Source organism: Garra rufa, chromosome 4 (assembly GCF_049309525.1).
Source record: "Garra rufa chromosome 4, GarRuf1.0, whole genome shotgun sequence".
Taxonomy (NCBI): domain Eukaryota; kingdom Metazoa; phylum Chordata; class Actinopteri; order Cypriniformes; family Cyprinidae; genus Garra; species Garra rufa.
In genome coordinates this window covers 27240422-27257748 of record NC_133364.1, presented here as the reverse complement: position 1 = coordinate 27257748, position 17327 = coordinate 27240422, and the positions used below count along the sequence as shown (strand labels likewise).

Here is a 17327-nt window from a genome sequence, read left to right as displayed (position 1 = left end):
CAGTGGAGCAGCGCTTTCAGTTAAACCAGATGTTCTGTTGCTTCCAGTGCTTGAAGTGGGCCGGTACGCAGGCACGTCAGTATTTTATCCTTTTGCGTACTTGCGTACCGGCACTTTGCCATATTTATTGAATGCAAGCGGAGTCGGTCTACGTTATTGGTGCTGTGGGGTTGATGCGTAAAGCCACATACGAGTATGCAAGCGAAAACGGCGTATTAAATGCACGTCAAACACATGCATAACTGCATATCATATGCAAGCCAAAGTTAATTTCAGCTTATTAATAGCACGGCAAATAGTCACAGAAAATCATGCTAGTTCGCATTTTCATGAGACCAGGCTCTCGAATCAGTACATTATAATGAAAACAATACCTTAAAAAAATAAAAGAAGCAGGTTTTTGGGATCACATAACTTTAAACGGGTAAACTCCTAAAAAGTCAAAGGATCGTGAAGGCATTCAAACAGGAAGTTAAAAACAACGATAATAATGCAGAGAGTAGTGACTTATGTCCAGATGCCTGTAAATTAATCTTTTCAGCGATTGAATCATGATCATAATTCAGGATTTTTTTCAGTTGTTATTTTATATTACTTTGGTTGTCTGATAACAGAAATACTAAATTATAACAATGGAAACAGTTTTGTTGAGAACTTGGCCTCATCAAATGACAGTATGTGGGCACCTAGAGGCAAACAAATGTAATAATTAATGTACATTTTGCATGTTCAGAAGAAGTGAGCTGCCCTGTCCTGCAAATAATGTAAACAGTGGTTTCACTAATAATAAACACATATTTGCTTAAAGCATCCATATTTGTCCATGCCAATGTTGATTAGAGTATTAAAAAACTTTAAAAAGTATTAATTTAAGGTACATTTAGAACAAATAAAAATGTGCGATTAATCGCGAGTTAACTCATGACAACCATGCGATTAATCACGATTAAAAAAAAATAATCGATTGACAGCCCTAATATGTGACCCTGGACCACAAAACCAGTCTTAAGTCGCTGGGGTATATTTGTAGCAATAGCCAAAAATACATTGTATGGGTCAAAATTATTGATTTTTCTTTTATGCCAAAAATCATTAGGAAATTAAGTAAAGATCATGTTTCATGAAGATTTTTTGTAAAATTCCTACTATAAATATATCAAAATGTAATTTTTGATTAGTAATATGCATTGTTAAGAACTTAATTTGGACAACTTTAAAGGTGATTTTCTCAGTATTTTGAATTTTTTGCACCCTCAGATTCCAGATTTTCAAATAGATGTATCTCGGCCAAATATTGCCGTTTCCTAACAAACCATACATCAACAGAAAGCTTATTTATTGAGCTTTCATATGATGAATACATCTCAGTTTTGTAAAATTTAACCTTATGACTGGTTTTGTGGTCCAGGGTCACACACACACATATACAGGGAGTGCAGAATTATTAGGCAAGTTGATATTCTTGTCATATTTTTTTCCCAAGCACATTTGGCCAATTCCAAACCACATCAATCTTAATAACTACAATTAATTTTGTATTTAATTATTTATAATTGATATATAATTGTCCATGAAGGCTGGAAGTGAAAAACTCCTTATTTTCAGGTGTGCAGAATTATTAGGCACATTTTCTTTTACAGATAAAATGAGCCAAAAAAAAGATTTACCTCAGACTGAAAAGTCAAAAACTATTAAATGCCCATGAGAAGGATGTAATACTAATGCAATACTGCAATTTGCAAAGTTAAGGCATGACCACCGGACAGAAAAACGCTTGTTGCATCTGCATTGTCAGAACAAACAGGTGGAGGAGAAAAGATGCATGTTATTTGCAAAAAAAGTAAGAATTAATGTTAAGAATCAGATATGAAACCATCAGGAACCATTTAGTCTCCAGCGCCACCGTTTTCCAGAACTGCAACCTACCTTGAGTCTCCAGAAGTGCAATGTGTCAGGTTCTCAGAGACTTTGCTTGGGCAAAAAATCCTAAAAAATGACCCTCAATTAATAAGAATAATATTCTGAAGTATTGTCAAATACATACAGATGTTTTTTTTCTAGGCTTTATAGACAGATGAGAGTGACTCTTGAAGGACCAGCACCACATCCTCTTGTATTTGTATATATAATATATATATATTTATTTATTATAGTTTTGTGAGTCTGAATTGGATAATGAATTGTTCATGAATGTGAAATGGTGTAGGTACATAACGCCACACACCCACAATGCACCTCTATCATCATAAAGAAGCATAAATGGAGTTCTTAAGTGAAGGTTTCGGAAGAACCTTGATCTGTCAATGCTTACCTCACTTTAGTGGATCATCCTTTAGGCATCCCTCGGCCTCCACATCTCCATCTGCACTTCTTTAGGATATCCTGCCTTACAGTTTTTTCATCCATTAAGTAGTCCCACAGGGGTCTTGTAGCCTTATCCTGGAGCCAAATACTGAAAGATTATATGGCAACTCATAAATGGACATTAAATGAAGATACATTATCCATTCCATGCATTATTTGTGTGATTCATGTCATTTATTAGCAATGTTACAAATTGTAATAATGTCAAATAATATTACACTTTTAAAATATATTTTAAATTCAAATTTTTTCTTGTGATGACAAAGCTGAATTTTCAGTTCCAGTCTTCAGAAGTGTTGGGAAGAGTTACTTTTAAAAGTAATGCATTATAATATTGCATTACTCCATAAAAGTAACTAATTGAGTTACTTAGTTACTTTTATGGAAAGTAATGCCTTACGTGGGCTGAGCTGCTTATTTGTTTTTTTAATAACAAAGTTATATTTTTGGCAACTATAAAGGCCCTTTCACACTAAAAGTAAAATTGATAAGCTACAGACTGAAAGAAGTGCCTCTGCACTTACTCCAAATTTCTCTCAACACAAGACAGGAGAGATGTCAGTGAATAAATGGGAACACAAAGTAACTGCCGTTACTTACTTGAAAATGAATCTCAGACATTTTCTTGTAAATTTAAAAGTAATGTGTTACTTTACTAGTTACTTACAAAAGTAATCTGATTACGTAACTCAAGTTACTTGTAATTTGTTACCCCAACACTAGGAAGAATCGTTTTGTGGTCCAGGATCACATATATCACTTGTATTCCCATTTATCTCAGATATTTACTTGTAAAAATGTAAACAACAATTCATATATAAATCTACCACGGGTCTAATTTGTTTTATGTGACTCAAAAAGCCTTGTATGCTGAATCAAATATAAGTGCTTTTCTTACTGTGTGAGCATTACTGTTTTCTGTGGTATTTTTCAAAACGACACATAGGCAGTTAGCAGACAGACTCTGACCCACATCCTGTAGGTCACCTGATCTTACTGCATATGCATGTTTTCCTTTACTTTCCTTTTTTCTCCTTTGCTATATTAGTGTATATCACTAATTAAACAATTTTCACGTCAAAACATGTTTAAGATTAAACACCAATCCAAACAGAAATTTGTCAACATTTTTAGAGGAAAAGCAAGACAAATACTACAAAATATACTAAAGAATATGATTATTCACATCGTAATGTGTTTATCACACTGAAATCATGTGGTAGAGATAAGGAAGACCTAGTTTCAGCATATTTATCGTTGCTGTAAAGCTTTTAACATTCCAAATTTGCTATTCTGTTTGCATGATCTAATGCATCTCTGCTTGAATGTGAGAGTGAGCGGAAAATGGGTTTGAGTGGAAATTGAATTGCAACTTGCAAACACATATGATCTCTGACAGTGATAACATTTGAATTGTCAAATCAAATCCAAATAGTGTCAAGTCAGATACACCTGAGTGAATATTTCTAGCTTTTTGCATGCTGCTCATAAAAAAACTATATAGTTTTTAAAGAATATTTAATTTAATAAAAAATGTTATCTATTACCCATATTGCCCCTGTGGAAAAGCTGTTTATGATTCAGCCATAAGAAACAGACTGCACTCCATCAGCAGATCTTCTGTTTATAAAGGCCCCTGGATGATTTCTAAAAAATGGGAGATAAAAAAGTAAAAATGTATTTTTTAAGAAAGAATTATATCTATACATCTGTTCAAAGGTTTAGAAAATGTATTATGCTTCTGAAAGAAGTCTCTTATGCTCATTAAGATTGAACATTTTTCTATTTTAATATATTTTAAAATATTATAAAATGTAATTTTGTTTAATTTTTAGCAGCCTGATGACATTTGGAATATTATAAATGTATTTTTTTAATCAAGTTAATGTGTCCTTGCTCAATCAAAAATAAATAAATGAAAATCTTATTGACCTCCAAACATATATATTATTTATATTAAGAGTATTTATGGTATATAAATGCACCAGGACCTAAAAAGAGAAGTTCATACTTGAAGATTGAGCAAGGCTCACATCAAATTATAGGTGTTCAGTTGCTGTTATTGCAGGAAGTTATGCAAACAGATATTAGAAGACTTCTCCTTTTTTACAGTGGTGATAAAACTAAACATTTTAATAGTAAACTGTTTCTGTGCTCCCTGTTTGGGAAAAAAAAAAACTGCATATGCTGGTTAGGTATGTTTTGGTGCTGGGATGCTGGTTTTAGCTGGTTTATGCTGGTCATTTTCTGGTGTATACTGGTCTTTTGCTGGTTTATGCTGGTCCTTGACCAGCATAAACCAGCTAAAACCAGCATCCCAGCACCAAAACATGCCTAACCAGCATATGCTGGACTTTCCCAAACACTAAAAATCCCCTAAACATCGATTCAAGATCTAAAGTGATATGGATGTATCACCCCAGTAACTGGTTCAATATTGCTTTTAATTTTATCTTCTTACGAGTTAAGTGTTTTTAGAAACTGGCAGCATGTCCTGAGATGGCAAACAGAACAGAAAATAAGATATTCTGAACTGGTTTCGCTTCAGGACACAGCTTTTACATTAGATTTACATTACACACTAGATGACCTCAAAGCCTCAAAGAAAACTGATTTCAAACGCTAACGTGCGTCAAAAAAGTGCAAAACATACTGTGTTCAAGCAATGTTCCTGTCAGGTAAGTTCACGCCTCCATTACACGATGGCCACAAGTTAAAGTCAAAACATTTCCAGTAAAACCAATGAGAAATGAGATTAGCAACATGGTTTGAATTTCACGCCTGTTATTTGAATAGGGAGTTGTGGCATTTCGAAGCTGAAGGCAAGATGAACGACTGCACTGCAGGGAAGTTTTACTATTACTACTGCTGTCATCTAGCGGTCAGTTGAAGAAGTAGGAGTTTATTTTTAGTTTTTTTTACTAGTGGGTGCAGGACACTATAGTTCATTTATGTAAGTGAGGATAGCAAAATAAACAGTGCCATATTATACATATGGACTACCAAACTGATAAAAATGTGGGACTAAAAAATGTATTTGACACTTTGATCTGACCATATCTGTCAGCTATCTGACATTATCAAGAATTTGTTCTGACACAGTTTAACTCTGAATTCTTGTCATATTTTATTACCATTTTCTAAACTATAGCGAATAAACTGTGATGATGTGAGAAATATTGAAGGTGTCTGAATTATTTATTGGTTTGACCGTATTTCCATGATAGTCATATAAATTAGTATTATTTATTGTTAAATAAAATGTATAAAAATATAAAATACAGTTTTCCCAGTTCTCTCCTACACTCATAAAAATAAAGGTGCTTTAAAAGGTTTTTCACAGCGATGCCATAGAAGAACCATTTTTGGTTCCACAAAGAACTATTCAGTCAAAGGTTCTTTAAAGACCTTTTTAATAATCTGAAGAACCTTCTTTCGTAACAAAGAACCTTTTGTGAAACAAAAAGGTTCTCCAGATGTTAAAGGTTCTTTATGGAACCATTTAGACAAAAAAGCTTCTTCTATGGCATCGTGAAGCACCTTTATTTTTAAGAGTGAACGAGACAGTTTAATAATGTTATTCAGGATATGCTTGAGACGTGCAACACAATATATAAATGCAATTTTGTGATTGTGGTCAACAAAAAATTATGCTGTAATACTCTCAATTATAATTATAATTTAATTTACTTTCATCATCTTTTTAACATTTCATCAGCGTATATTTGTTTTACAGAAAATGTTATACATGTTATAAAATATTTATAAAATATAGAAATATGTGACCCTGGACCACAAAACCGGTCATAAGGGTTATTCAATTATTATTATTATGTTTGTATTATTGAATAAATAAGCTTTCCATTGATGTATGGTTATAGGACAATATTTGGCTGAGGTAAACTATTTAAAAAATCTGGAATCTGAGGGTGCAAAAAAAATCTAAATACTGAGAAAATCGCCAAATGAAGTTCTAAGCAATGCATCATGTGTCGACTTTATGAAATTAACAAGAATTTGTATATTCATATCTAAGATTATGCATTATTAACTGTATTATTAATGTCTTGTGAATTATTATATCTATATCATCTTTTTGAGAATATTCAATGCCCAAACAGTTTTACCCTGACTGATCTTTTGAGACATGACATGAGACTGTATGCTGTTGCTATGTAGCTATGTTATTTTCGTATATTTTATCATATCTATCATCAACTCCAACACACAGACCGATGTTCTTAGAACAAGAAGTACTTCTTAATAAAGTTTGAAGACTTCACACTTTTATACTTCTTCTTTCTCTCCGCTCTCTATCTTTTACTCTGATAGTGGGTGCACCTAGACAGTCTAATATTTCTATTAGACTTACTTCTCTCAGATTTTATTTGACCCGACTCTAATTGGCTTTGAATTTGACTTATATCTTTAATTCGACTTTGATTTTCTATTTTGACTAATTAGACTATATTTGTTTTGGCTGAATTTTATCAGATTGACAAATTATTTAATTATTGACAACTTAGAATTGGGAATGAATATGTTTATTCCTTTTAATTAAAATAATGGAATTAACAGTCATTAATAATGTGATTCTTATTACTGCTGCTATTCTTTTAATTGTGGCATTTATTTTTATACTCAAAAATATATGTATTTTGAAAACTTTGATAATAAATTTATAACCTTTTTAACCCCCACTCATCTGACGTGGAATCAATCATTTTTTGCATCAGTATTACTAATCATATTTTTAATGTAGGACATTTACAAAATGGAACATGGTCTTTACTTAATATCCTAATGATAATTTTGACCCATACAATGTATTTTGGGCTATTGCTACAAACATACCCGTGCTACTTAAGACTGGTTTTTGTGGTCCAGGGTCAGATATATCGCTTGTAATCCCATTTGTGACCCTGGACCACAAAACCAGTCTTAAGTTGCTGGGGTATATTTGTAGCAATATGTATCAAAATGTAATTTTTGATTTGTAATATGCATTGTTAAGAACCTAATTTGGACAACTTTAAAGGTGATTTTCTCAGTCTTTTTGATTTTTTTGCATCCTCAGATTTCTGATTTCAAATAGATGTATCTCAGTCAAATATTGTCCTATCCTAACAAACCATACATCAATAGAAAGCTTATTTATTGAGTTTTCATATGATGTATAAATCTCAGTTTTGTCAAATTTAACCTTATGACTGGTTTTGTGGTCCAGGGTCACGTTTATCTCAGATTAAAAAAAAAACCCTGAATTGACGGGATCTGTCCTAATGATGGCGCCAGTGCTTTAATTGCTACTTGGTAAATAAATTATTTATTCTGCCGTATTATTGGAATTTTTTAATTTAAAGGTACTTTTTATTTATTTATATGTTTATTGTTAACTAAATGCCTTATGAAATAATGTTATTATAAAAATTTATATCTCCTGTATAGTACACAGGAGCATATGCAGTTAGGAGAAAATGAAACTGAAAGAATATAGTCGTTTATGAACATGGCTTCGAACTATCAAGAGGATTCGGGTGAGTTTCATATAGACTATATTGCGATATCAAACGAACAAAATAGCATAAAACACAGTGTAAGTTGTCTGTAGGCCTACTTAATCTAGAGAAGGAAGTGTTTTCAGCGATCTGAAGTCTTGCGGTGATCTTACATGTTTTCTGTGGTTTCGGTTAGCACTCTCTCAGTTAATGTGTCATCCTCCTATCGAAATAGTATTTTTCTAATGTTTTACTTAAGTGAATATTTCACGAGGTATGTTTGTCAAAACATATAACGTTATTTGACAAAAAGTTATTAGTCTTATAGACAGTGGGGTATGTTGTCACAATGGGAGCGCCCTGTTGTAAATAAATAAATACCACGTTACTCCACCCTTAGTCAAAATTGTATAGGTATTATTTAAGTATTGTATATCAATTGTATATTGATTCACATTGTTCTCATAATAATAACGAGGACTTGTTTCTTCCTAGATGAAGGCAGCAACCCACAAACTAGTGAGAGTTGCTCAGATTTCAGTGACAGTGATACGGATTCTGAGGCAGCCAGCGAATCTGGATCTGACAATGAGGAAGTTGCACAAACATCTAGCAAGGTACATCTCTTAAGATATTCCAAAGGAAAGCATATGACAGACTTGCTGTTCAATGCCACATTATTGAATGTGAATGCATGCAGCTTAATAAATAAATCATTATTTATCAATTATGATGCTTTGTGTTTAAGCGGAATGTCTGTATGCATTACAATCGTGGTAAGTGCCGTTTTGGGGACAAGTGTAGGAATGAACACATTTGCAATGACTTCCTGAATGGTTCGTGCAAATATGGTGCCGGGTGTCGACTCAACCACAACAGTCAGAGCTCATCATCAAAACAAGGCAGACGAAGAAGCAGACCTGCATCTGCAGGTATGTGTGGATAAGAGTGTAAAAGTATATTGATAAATTCTATATCGATTAAAACAAGTCTTCTCTCTTACACTAATTTCTCTCCCTCAGTTCTTTCTGTTTCAAAAACAAAATACCACATTTATAATTACGTTCATGACAGTTTATAACAGAACAAGTTTTCAAAAACATCAGAAAGTAGTTTAATTAATTTAATTACTGCATTTGAGAACACTGATGATCAAATGATCAAAAAAGAATAAAAAGGAGTTAAAGGAGTAGTTTACTTTCAGAACAAAAATTTACAGATGTACTCACCCCCTTGTTATCCAAGATGTTCATGCCTTTCTTTCTTCAGTCGTACGGAAATTATGTTTTTTGAGGAAAACATTTCAGGATTTCTCTCTATATAATGGACTTCTATGGTGCCCCCAAGTTTGAACTTCCAAAATGCAACTTCACATGACTCTAAACGATCACAGCCGAGGAAAGAAGTGTCTTATCTAGCAAAACAATCAGTTATTTTCTAAAAACAATTACAATTTATATGCTTTTTAACCTCAAATGCTCGTCTTGTCTAGCTCTGTACTCTGTGTAGAGATTAAAAAGTATATAAACTGTGAATGTTTTTAGAAAATAACCGATCATTTCGCTAGATAAGACCCTTCTGCCTCGGCTGGGATCCTTTAGAGCCCTTTGAAGCTGCATTTAAACTGCATTTTGGAAGTTCAAATTCGGGGGCACCATAGAAATCTGTTAAATGGAGAGAAATCCTAAAATGTTTTCCTCAAAAAACATAATTTCTTTATGACTAAAGAAAGAAAGACATAAACATCTTGGATGACAAGGGGGTGAGTACATTATCTGTACATTTTTGTTCTAAAAGTGAACTACTCCTGAACTACTCCTACAATCACTCATATTTTACACCCTTGCATTGAAATGTACAGTATATTGTATGTTTGATTGGTTAATCAATTAGTCTGCCTCACTAATCATTATACCATTTTTTAAAATCACACAGAGACTAATGAAGAATTTGACGGCCCCTACCAATGGCAGCTGAATATTGGAAGTGGCTGGGAGAACATTGCCAATGATCACATTCTAGAAGCTCAATATTCACTCCCAAACACTAAAGGAATCAAGATCTATAACACCCGAGCTGGGTATGTGCAATTTTATTATTTACTTTGCACATACCAGATTCATTTGGTTTTTTAAAGATGAATTAGTTATCAAAAAATTAATATTCTATCATTATTTTCTCACATTTCAATTCTGTAGACTATAAAATACCATAAAACGCATCCTCTGTTACTCTGTGCTTATAATTGAATAATTTCAGCAATAAATTTAAACATTATGCATGAACTGTAGTTTCTAAGGAATTATATGACATGTTTTCTCTTTGTCGTTTACATTATAGGGGTATTTCAATTGATTTCTCTAAAATGAGAGTTCTTAAGAAAACAAATATTAAAGTTCGGCGCATGAGCTCAAGTGGTACAGAATGGCTATGGTATTACAGAGGTGACCACAGCTGGTATCAGTTTGGAGAGAAGGTGAGTTTTATATATTTTGGCATAAAGTAGCAGACTGCTTTATTTTGCTAAGATTAAATGTTAGCTATTAGTTTATGTGTCCTCTATAAGTACATCTTTTTTCTGGCATAATTTGGCTTTGAAATATGACTCTGGACCACAAAACCAGTATTAAGTACCAATAGCTAAAAATATATTGTATGGGTCAAAATTATTGATTTTTGCCAAAAATCATTAGGATATTAAGAAAAGATAATGTTCCATGAAGATTTTTTAAATATATAAAACTTAATTTTTGATTAGTAATATGCATTGCTAAGAACTTCATTTGGACAACTTCAAAGGTGATTTTCTCAATATTTTTATTTTTTGCACCCTCAGATTCCAGATTTTCAAATAGTTGTATCTCGGCCAAATATTGTCCTATTCTAACAAACCATACATTAAAGCTTATTTATTCAGTATTCAGATGATGTATAAATCTTAATTTTGTTGTCCAGGGTCACAAAGGTCCACATTATTTTTTTCTGTGCACTACTAACTAGTGAGTAATACATAACTATACATAATCTAATACATATTTCCATATTTTTCACCATTTGTTCATTCATATTTTATGATGGATCTGAAACAGATGGGTTTTTATTATGGATAACTTATATTGGGTATATTCAGTTGAGTTTGGAACAAAAAAAGCAATAAAGTCTATAAATATAAAAAGCATAAAAAAATCTAAAGTTCCAGAGAAAAAGTTTAAATTGTTTTTACATAGAAGGAGTATCTGCAGCTGAAAACAAATGTGATAAGGGCTGCTTTTATCACATATCAATGGTGAATCTGTTTACTTACTTTTATTAATTACTCACCTTCATGTCGTTACAAACCTGTAATTCCTTCGTTCATCTTTAGAACACAAATTAAGATATTTCTGATGAAATCTGAGAGCTTTCTGACTCGTACACTCTTAAAAATAAAGGTGCTTCAAAAGGTTCTTCACAGCGATGCCACAGAAGAACCATTCAGTCAAAGGTTCTTTAAAGAACCATCTCTTTCCTACCTTTTTATAATCCGAAGAATCTTATTTCACCACAAAGAACCTTTTGTGAAACAGAAAGGTTCTTCAGATTTTAAAGGTTCTTTATGGGACCATTTAGACAAAAAAGGGTCTTCTATGGCATCGTGAACCATCTTTATGTTTAAGAGTGTAGACAGTAACACAAGTACCATGTTCAAGGCCCAGAAGGGTATAGGAACATTGTTAAAATAGCCCATGTGACATCAGTGGTTTAACCTTAAATTTATGAAGCTATGAGAATACTTTTTGTTTTGAAAAAACAAAAATAACATCTTTACTCAACAAATTTCTTCTTCAACATGGCACAGTGCATCTGGGTTCTATCAAAGTCCCTTTAAGGCAAGTCATGTCACTTGGCGGCCATCTTTGAAACGCCTCTCGGGCAGGCAAGTGCAGCTCCTATCTCTTTGAATGGGGAAACATCAAATTCTCCAAAACTGTTAACCAAGCTTACGATTAAATTTCATATTTTAAATCACCAAAGAAATCCGACAAGAACTGCCTCATAAATATGATTCCTTGTGCTCCAATAGCGTTAAAAAACGCTTATTATTCAGGCAAGATGAGTCAGTGCGCATGCACGTCTTAGAGCACAAACTTTAGCAACCGGAACTTCTAACGGCAGCTGCAGTGACATGCTGACTTTACTAATCAACGATTGGCTCTCTCATTAAGAAGGCGGGGCTTTACGGCTATGATGAACGTTGCCTTTTTCCCCATTCAAAACTATATGAGTGACATGTCTTGGGTATTCTATAGTCTATGTCAGGTTCTACGTCAGAATGCTAGCAGCACCACACGCATGTGTCGTGATACTCTCTCTAATGTGTGTTTTTCTTTTCTTTGTGCACAAGTGTATTCTTGTTGCTTCATAACATTATGGTTAAACCACTGATGTCGCATGAACTTTTCTGGGCCTTGAACATGTCAGTTGCATTGCTTTCTGTGCAGAGTATGAAAGCTTTTGGATTTCATCAAAAATTTCATAGATGAACAAAGGTCTTACAGTTTGGAACGACATGAGGGTGAGTAATTCATGACAGAATTTTCATTTTTGGGTGAACTATCCCTTTAATATTATATGGATATGAAAGTGATATTATGCATAAATGAGTTTGGTTATATTTAATGACTATCTCTTAATTGCGTCTGTGTCTATAGGGCAAAGCCAGTCCAATTCAGAGCTCACAGCTGGAGACGGCATATCAAAACAACCACCGTGACTCAGTCAAATTTACCATTGACTCTACCCAGTATGAGATTAGCTTTAAAGGTTTGTTTCGTATTCCTGCACACACATCTGTTTCCTTTAAATGCCTTTCCAGGAACAGGAAAGGTCACATTCATAAATGTGTTTGTGTTTCCAGAAATGTGTCAGAGAAATTTATCTACAGGACGTAAGAGACGGGTTAGACGCCGCCCTAAATATGTACCATCTCAAGGAGGAGGGTAAATATGAAGAGCTTACTTAAGAGATTCATGTTTGCCTCTGCCTTATGAAAATGAAAACTAATTTAGGTTAAATATATATATATATATATATATATATATATATATATATATATATATATACACAGTATCTCACAAAAGTGAGTACACCCCTTACATTTCAGCAACAATATTAGTATATCTTCTCAAGGGACAAACTATAGAAATGAAACCTGGATATATTTTAGAGTAGTCAATATGCAGCTTGTATAGCAGTATAGATTTACTGTCCTCTGAAAATAACTCAACATACAGCAATTATTGTCAAAATAGGTGGCAACAAAAGTGAGTACACCCTAAGTGATTACAGCAGTATGTTGTTTAACATGTCCTATTCATCACCTATTCAATGTTTTTGTCTGCTTGACAGGACCATACAAAGTTGTGTATCTTGTATTAGAGCAGGTAAAATTAGGTGCTTTAGGTACAATTCTCTCATACTGACCACTGGATGTTCAACATGGCATCTCATGGCAAAGAACTCTCTGAGGATTTGAAAATTATAATTGTTGCTCTCCACAAAGATGGCCAAGGCTATTAGAGGTCCAGTAACACCCTGAAACCGAGTTACACTGTAGTGGTCAGGGTCATACAGTGGTTTTCAGAACAGGCCTTGCAAGGGTCGATCAACGAAGTTGAGCACTCATTCTGTGCGTCAGATGCAGAACCTGGCTTCAAAAAACAGACGCATGAATGCTGCCACTACTAAAGTTGCAGAAGTAGAAGGTCAGCTTGTCAGTGCTCAGACCATACGCTGCACACTGCAACAAGTCAGTTTGCATAGCTGTCATCCCAGAAGGAAGCCTCATTTGAAGCTGGCTCACAAGAAAGCCTGAAAACAGTTTGCTGAAGACAACCTGTCCAAGAGCATGAATTATTAGAACCATGACCTGTGATCTGATGAGACTATAAAATAAAGTTGTTTGGCTCAGATGGTGTCCAGCATGTGTGGCGATGCCTTGGTGAAGAGTACCAAGAAAATTGTGTCTTGCCTACAGTCAAGCATGGTGGTGGTTGCATCATGGTCTGGGGCTGCATGAGTGCTGCTGGTACTGTGGAGCTGCAGTTCATTGAGGGAAACATTGATTCCATTATGTACTGTACATTCTCAAGCAGAACATAATACCTTTTCTCCAGAAACTAGGCAGAACAGCAGTTTTCAAACATGATAACTCTAAAATATATCCAAGTTTTATTTCTATAGTATTGTCCCTGAAGATATACTAAAATGGTTGCTGAAATGTGAGGGGTGTACTCACTTTTATGACATACTGCATATATATATATATATAAGCCCACTTTTCACCATTTAGTCTATTTTAGATAAATACATTAGGTGTCCTTCTATGTTTTTTTCCAACTTGGTCTCATGACGAAAACATACCTGTTTGTTTTTTTCCCTGGAAAGAGATGAACCTACATATGGTATGTTTTTTTTTGTGACATTGGTTTTGTACGTGTCACTGCAGTTCTGACTTCCATTGAATCAGTTGAGTAGCGCTATGACTCTTATTCTCCGTGACGTTTTAAAATAACGTATCATCGGCACTAAGTTACACCTACCTACCGGATAGTATGAACAAAAGCGAATGTGACGTAAAAACACAATCACAAGCATGCCGTTTTAGCTTGTTTTTCGATCTCTCATCTTTCAGCTCTTTCATCGTGAGTCATTTTCACGGGATTCGTACCCAAGGATTCTGCATCCTAAGTCCAATTCCGTGCTGGCTAAGCTACCGAGCAACCTTGTTACATTCGGAAAGCAAAACATATGAAGCTGTAATTATAACTTTGTATGAAAACGATTACAAGTGGTCACTGTTTTATCGCCTCTAGTGTTCATTTCTGTTGGAAACTGCAGTGATACGTACCTATTAATACGTATTTCGCGCATTACGGAAAAGTTTCCAAAGGTACGTTTTCGTCATGAGACCAGGTTTTTTCACACATAATCAACACTACTAACAGTTTTATGTGTTCACCGAACAGATTACGTGGAATAACCTCCCAAATAAAAACCATGTTGAACCCTTCAACAAATAATACTCCAGAGTGGCAGTTCAAAGGGACAAATAATTGGCACACCTTCAAGAACGCGGTAAAACAGTCTTTTTTTTTAACAAATCCACAATGTTTTTATGAACATGTTTATGAGGACTTTGAATGTATATTTATTATGTTTATCAGTTTATGTTTATCAAGACCTTTTTTGACTTTTTAATCAGTGATTTAATCAGCTTGGTTGTCTTTTGTAATGAGCAAACAACAATTTGAGTTGAATTTTAAGTTAAGATAATCCACAATAAAAACAAATCACAAATATTATATATAAAATGCTGTATACGGAAGTTTTAACTCAAGTTTTTTATGACCATTACATATATACTTCATACACTCTTAAAAATAGAGGTGCTTCACGATGCCATAGAAGAACCTTTTTTGTCTAAATAGTTCCACAAAGACCCTTTAACATCTGAAGAACCTTTCTGTTTCACAAAAGGTTCTTTGTGACGAATAAAGTTTCTTCAGATAAAGGTAAGAAAGAGATGATTCTTTAAAGATCCTTTGACTGAATGGTTCTTTGTGGAGCCAAAAATAGTTCTTCTATGGCATCACTGTAAAGAACCTTTTAAAGCACCTTTATTTTTAAGAGTGTAGCTGTGTAATAAGCGGGATAGTGTACCTCCAACCGGTAATTACTGTAATATAAACCCCTTCATGGAGATACAATACCAGTCCTGATCACTCTGTAAGGGTTCAGTTTGCAATAAAGATGGGTTGAATGTACATTATCCTTTAATTCATGATACTGACTACTGTATTTATGGCCACAGAGAGATTCAAATCATTGATGCTGATCTTGATATTGTTTTCCAACAGGGTGGTTGTTCAGTTTCAAGCGCTGACATTGAGAAATGTTACAAACAAAACCAAGCAACCATGAATTTCACTGTGAATAATGACTCTTACACTCTGGATTTTGCAAGTATGTCTGTAAAACATTTGAAAGATGGCAAAACTTATTGAGGGCCAGATTTACTAAAAGCTTGACTATCTTAAATCATATTTTGAAATGCATGATGAATGTATATATTTAAATATTAAGGATGCTTTTTTGTCTCTTTCTTTTTATTCAGAGATGAGCCAAGTTAACCGGAGAACAAAGGCTGTACGCAAGATCAGGCGTGTGTAAAAGTAATAGAGGTCTCTCAAGGTCTTGGAGAAGATGTTGGCTGATACTCAAGATCTAAACTAGCACATGCGGGTCAAATATGGAGCGGAAACAAACAAAACGTTATTTAGTGATTTTGACTGATTTGAATGTCAGTGATTACGATTTTGAATGTTTTATCAGGAATTATTGTATTATTTGGTAAGCTGCCTGTGGAAAATAGAAATTCAATGCAAGCTCATATGAAATATTTTAAATGCTGCTTGCCACATCAACTTGAAGTCAAACTTAGAACGTGTCTGAAGCAACCTAAAGCATATAGTTTACTTTCTGTTTATCGTAAAGTGCTATCATTTTTATTATTTATGTAGTTATTCTTTACTCTAACCAATGTGCCATAACAATACAGGCATTTACTGCATTAAAAAAGTGCCTGTTGGTAACTGTCTGAGAACCAATGTTTACACACGTTCAACTTTCTCCAACTAGACAGATTTATTTTCCATCTTTAGCATTTATATACTCACACACTTCTCAAAGGATTAAAAAAAATCAGGGATACACAGTAATACTGTGTGAATATTAAGCAATGTGCAATACAATCTACATCATCTGATATACAATACAGCATATTTTTACATTACAATATGCAATTGTACAATGAATCAATGCTATATCAAATGACTAAATTACGACATTGTGACCAATAATTTTTTATTAGGGGGGGTTTAATTAAACTTGACTGTTTACTTAATGACATGCTATGCAAAGTGTCTGTAGTATCATATGGATATGTAATAATTGATGACAATAAAATTATAAGATAAATGTGATCTAAAATGTGGGTTTGCTGACCGTGAATTCTTATAACATGATCATTTCCATCGCATATCAAGTTATGTATTGTGTCTAACATCATTTGTTGATAAATGGCTCTGTTATAAACATTTCTTAAATAATCACATTCATTTGCCTTGGCTAAAGTTAAGTACTTTATGTATATTATATACACAAAGGTAAATACTTACAAATTGTGTAATTAACCTTGATTTTCCATGTTTTTTCCTCAAAATATCTAGTATTTCAAGCATGTTCTTCACTGTTTTGTTCTTCTTAAACAAGTACACTAAAACCATTACAGGGTGTGGTGGACATTCGAGTTTGAAATAATTATAAGTTATAAAAGTGCCCTAAGGATAAATAAACGATACAGTACAGATATTAACGCCAAGCACGTCTTTTGAAACTTGCTTTATAGGCACTGAAAGATAGCCT

At 33.7% G+C, this 17327-nt stretch overlaps 1 protein-coding gene across 1 annotated transcript; it reads left to right on the top strand.

Annotated features, from left to right (window-relative positions):
• Window positions 1-7836: 7836 nt before the first annotated feature.
• LOC141333769 (uncharacterized) lies at window positions 7837-16899 on the top strand. The gene is made up of 10 exons (XM_073838895.1): window positions 7837-7901; window positions 8358-8479; window positions 8611-8794; window positions 9798-9942; window positions 10203-10338; window positions 12554-12665; window positions 12760-12841; window positions 14870-14978; window positions 15761-15866; window positions 16018-16899. Exons 1-10 carry the CDS (start codon window positions 7868-7870, stop codon window positions 16071-16073), a joined length of 1086 nt encoding a protein of 361 aa, XP_073694996.1. The 5' UTR covers window positions 7837-7867; the 3' UTR covers window positions 16074-16899.
• The last annotated feature ends 428 nt before the right edge of the window (window positions 16900-17327 follow it).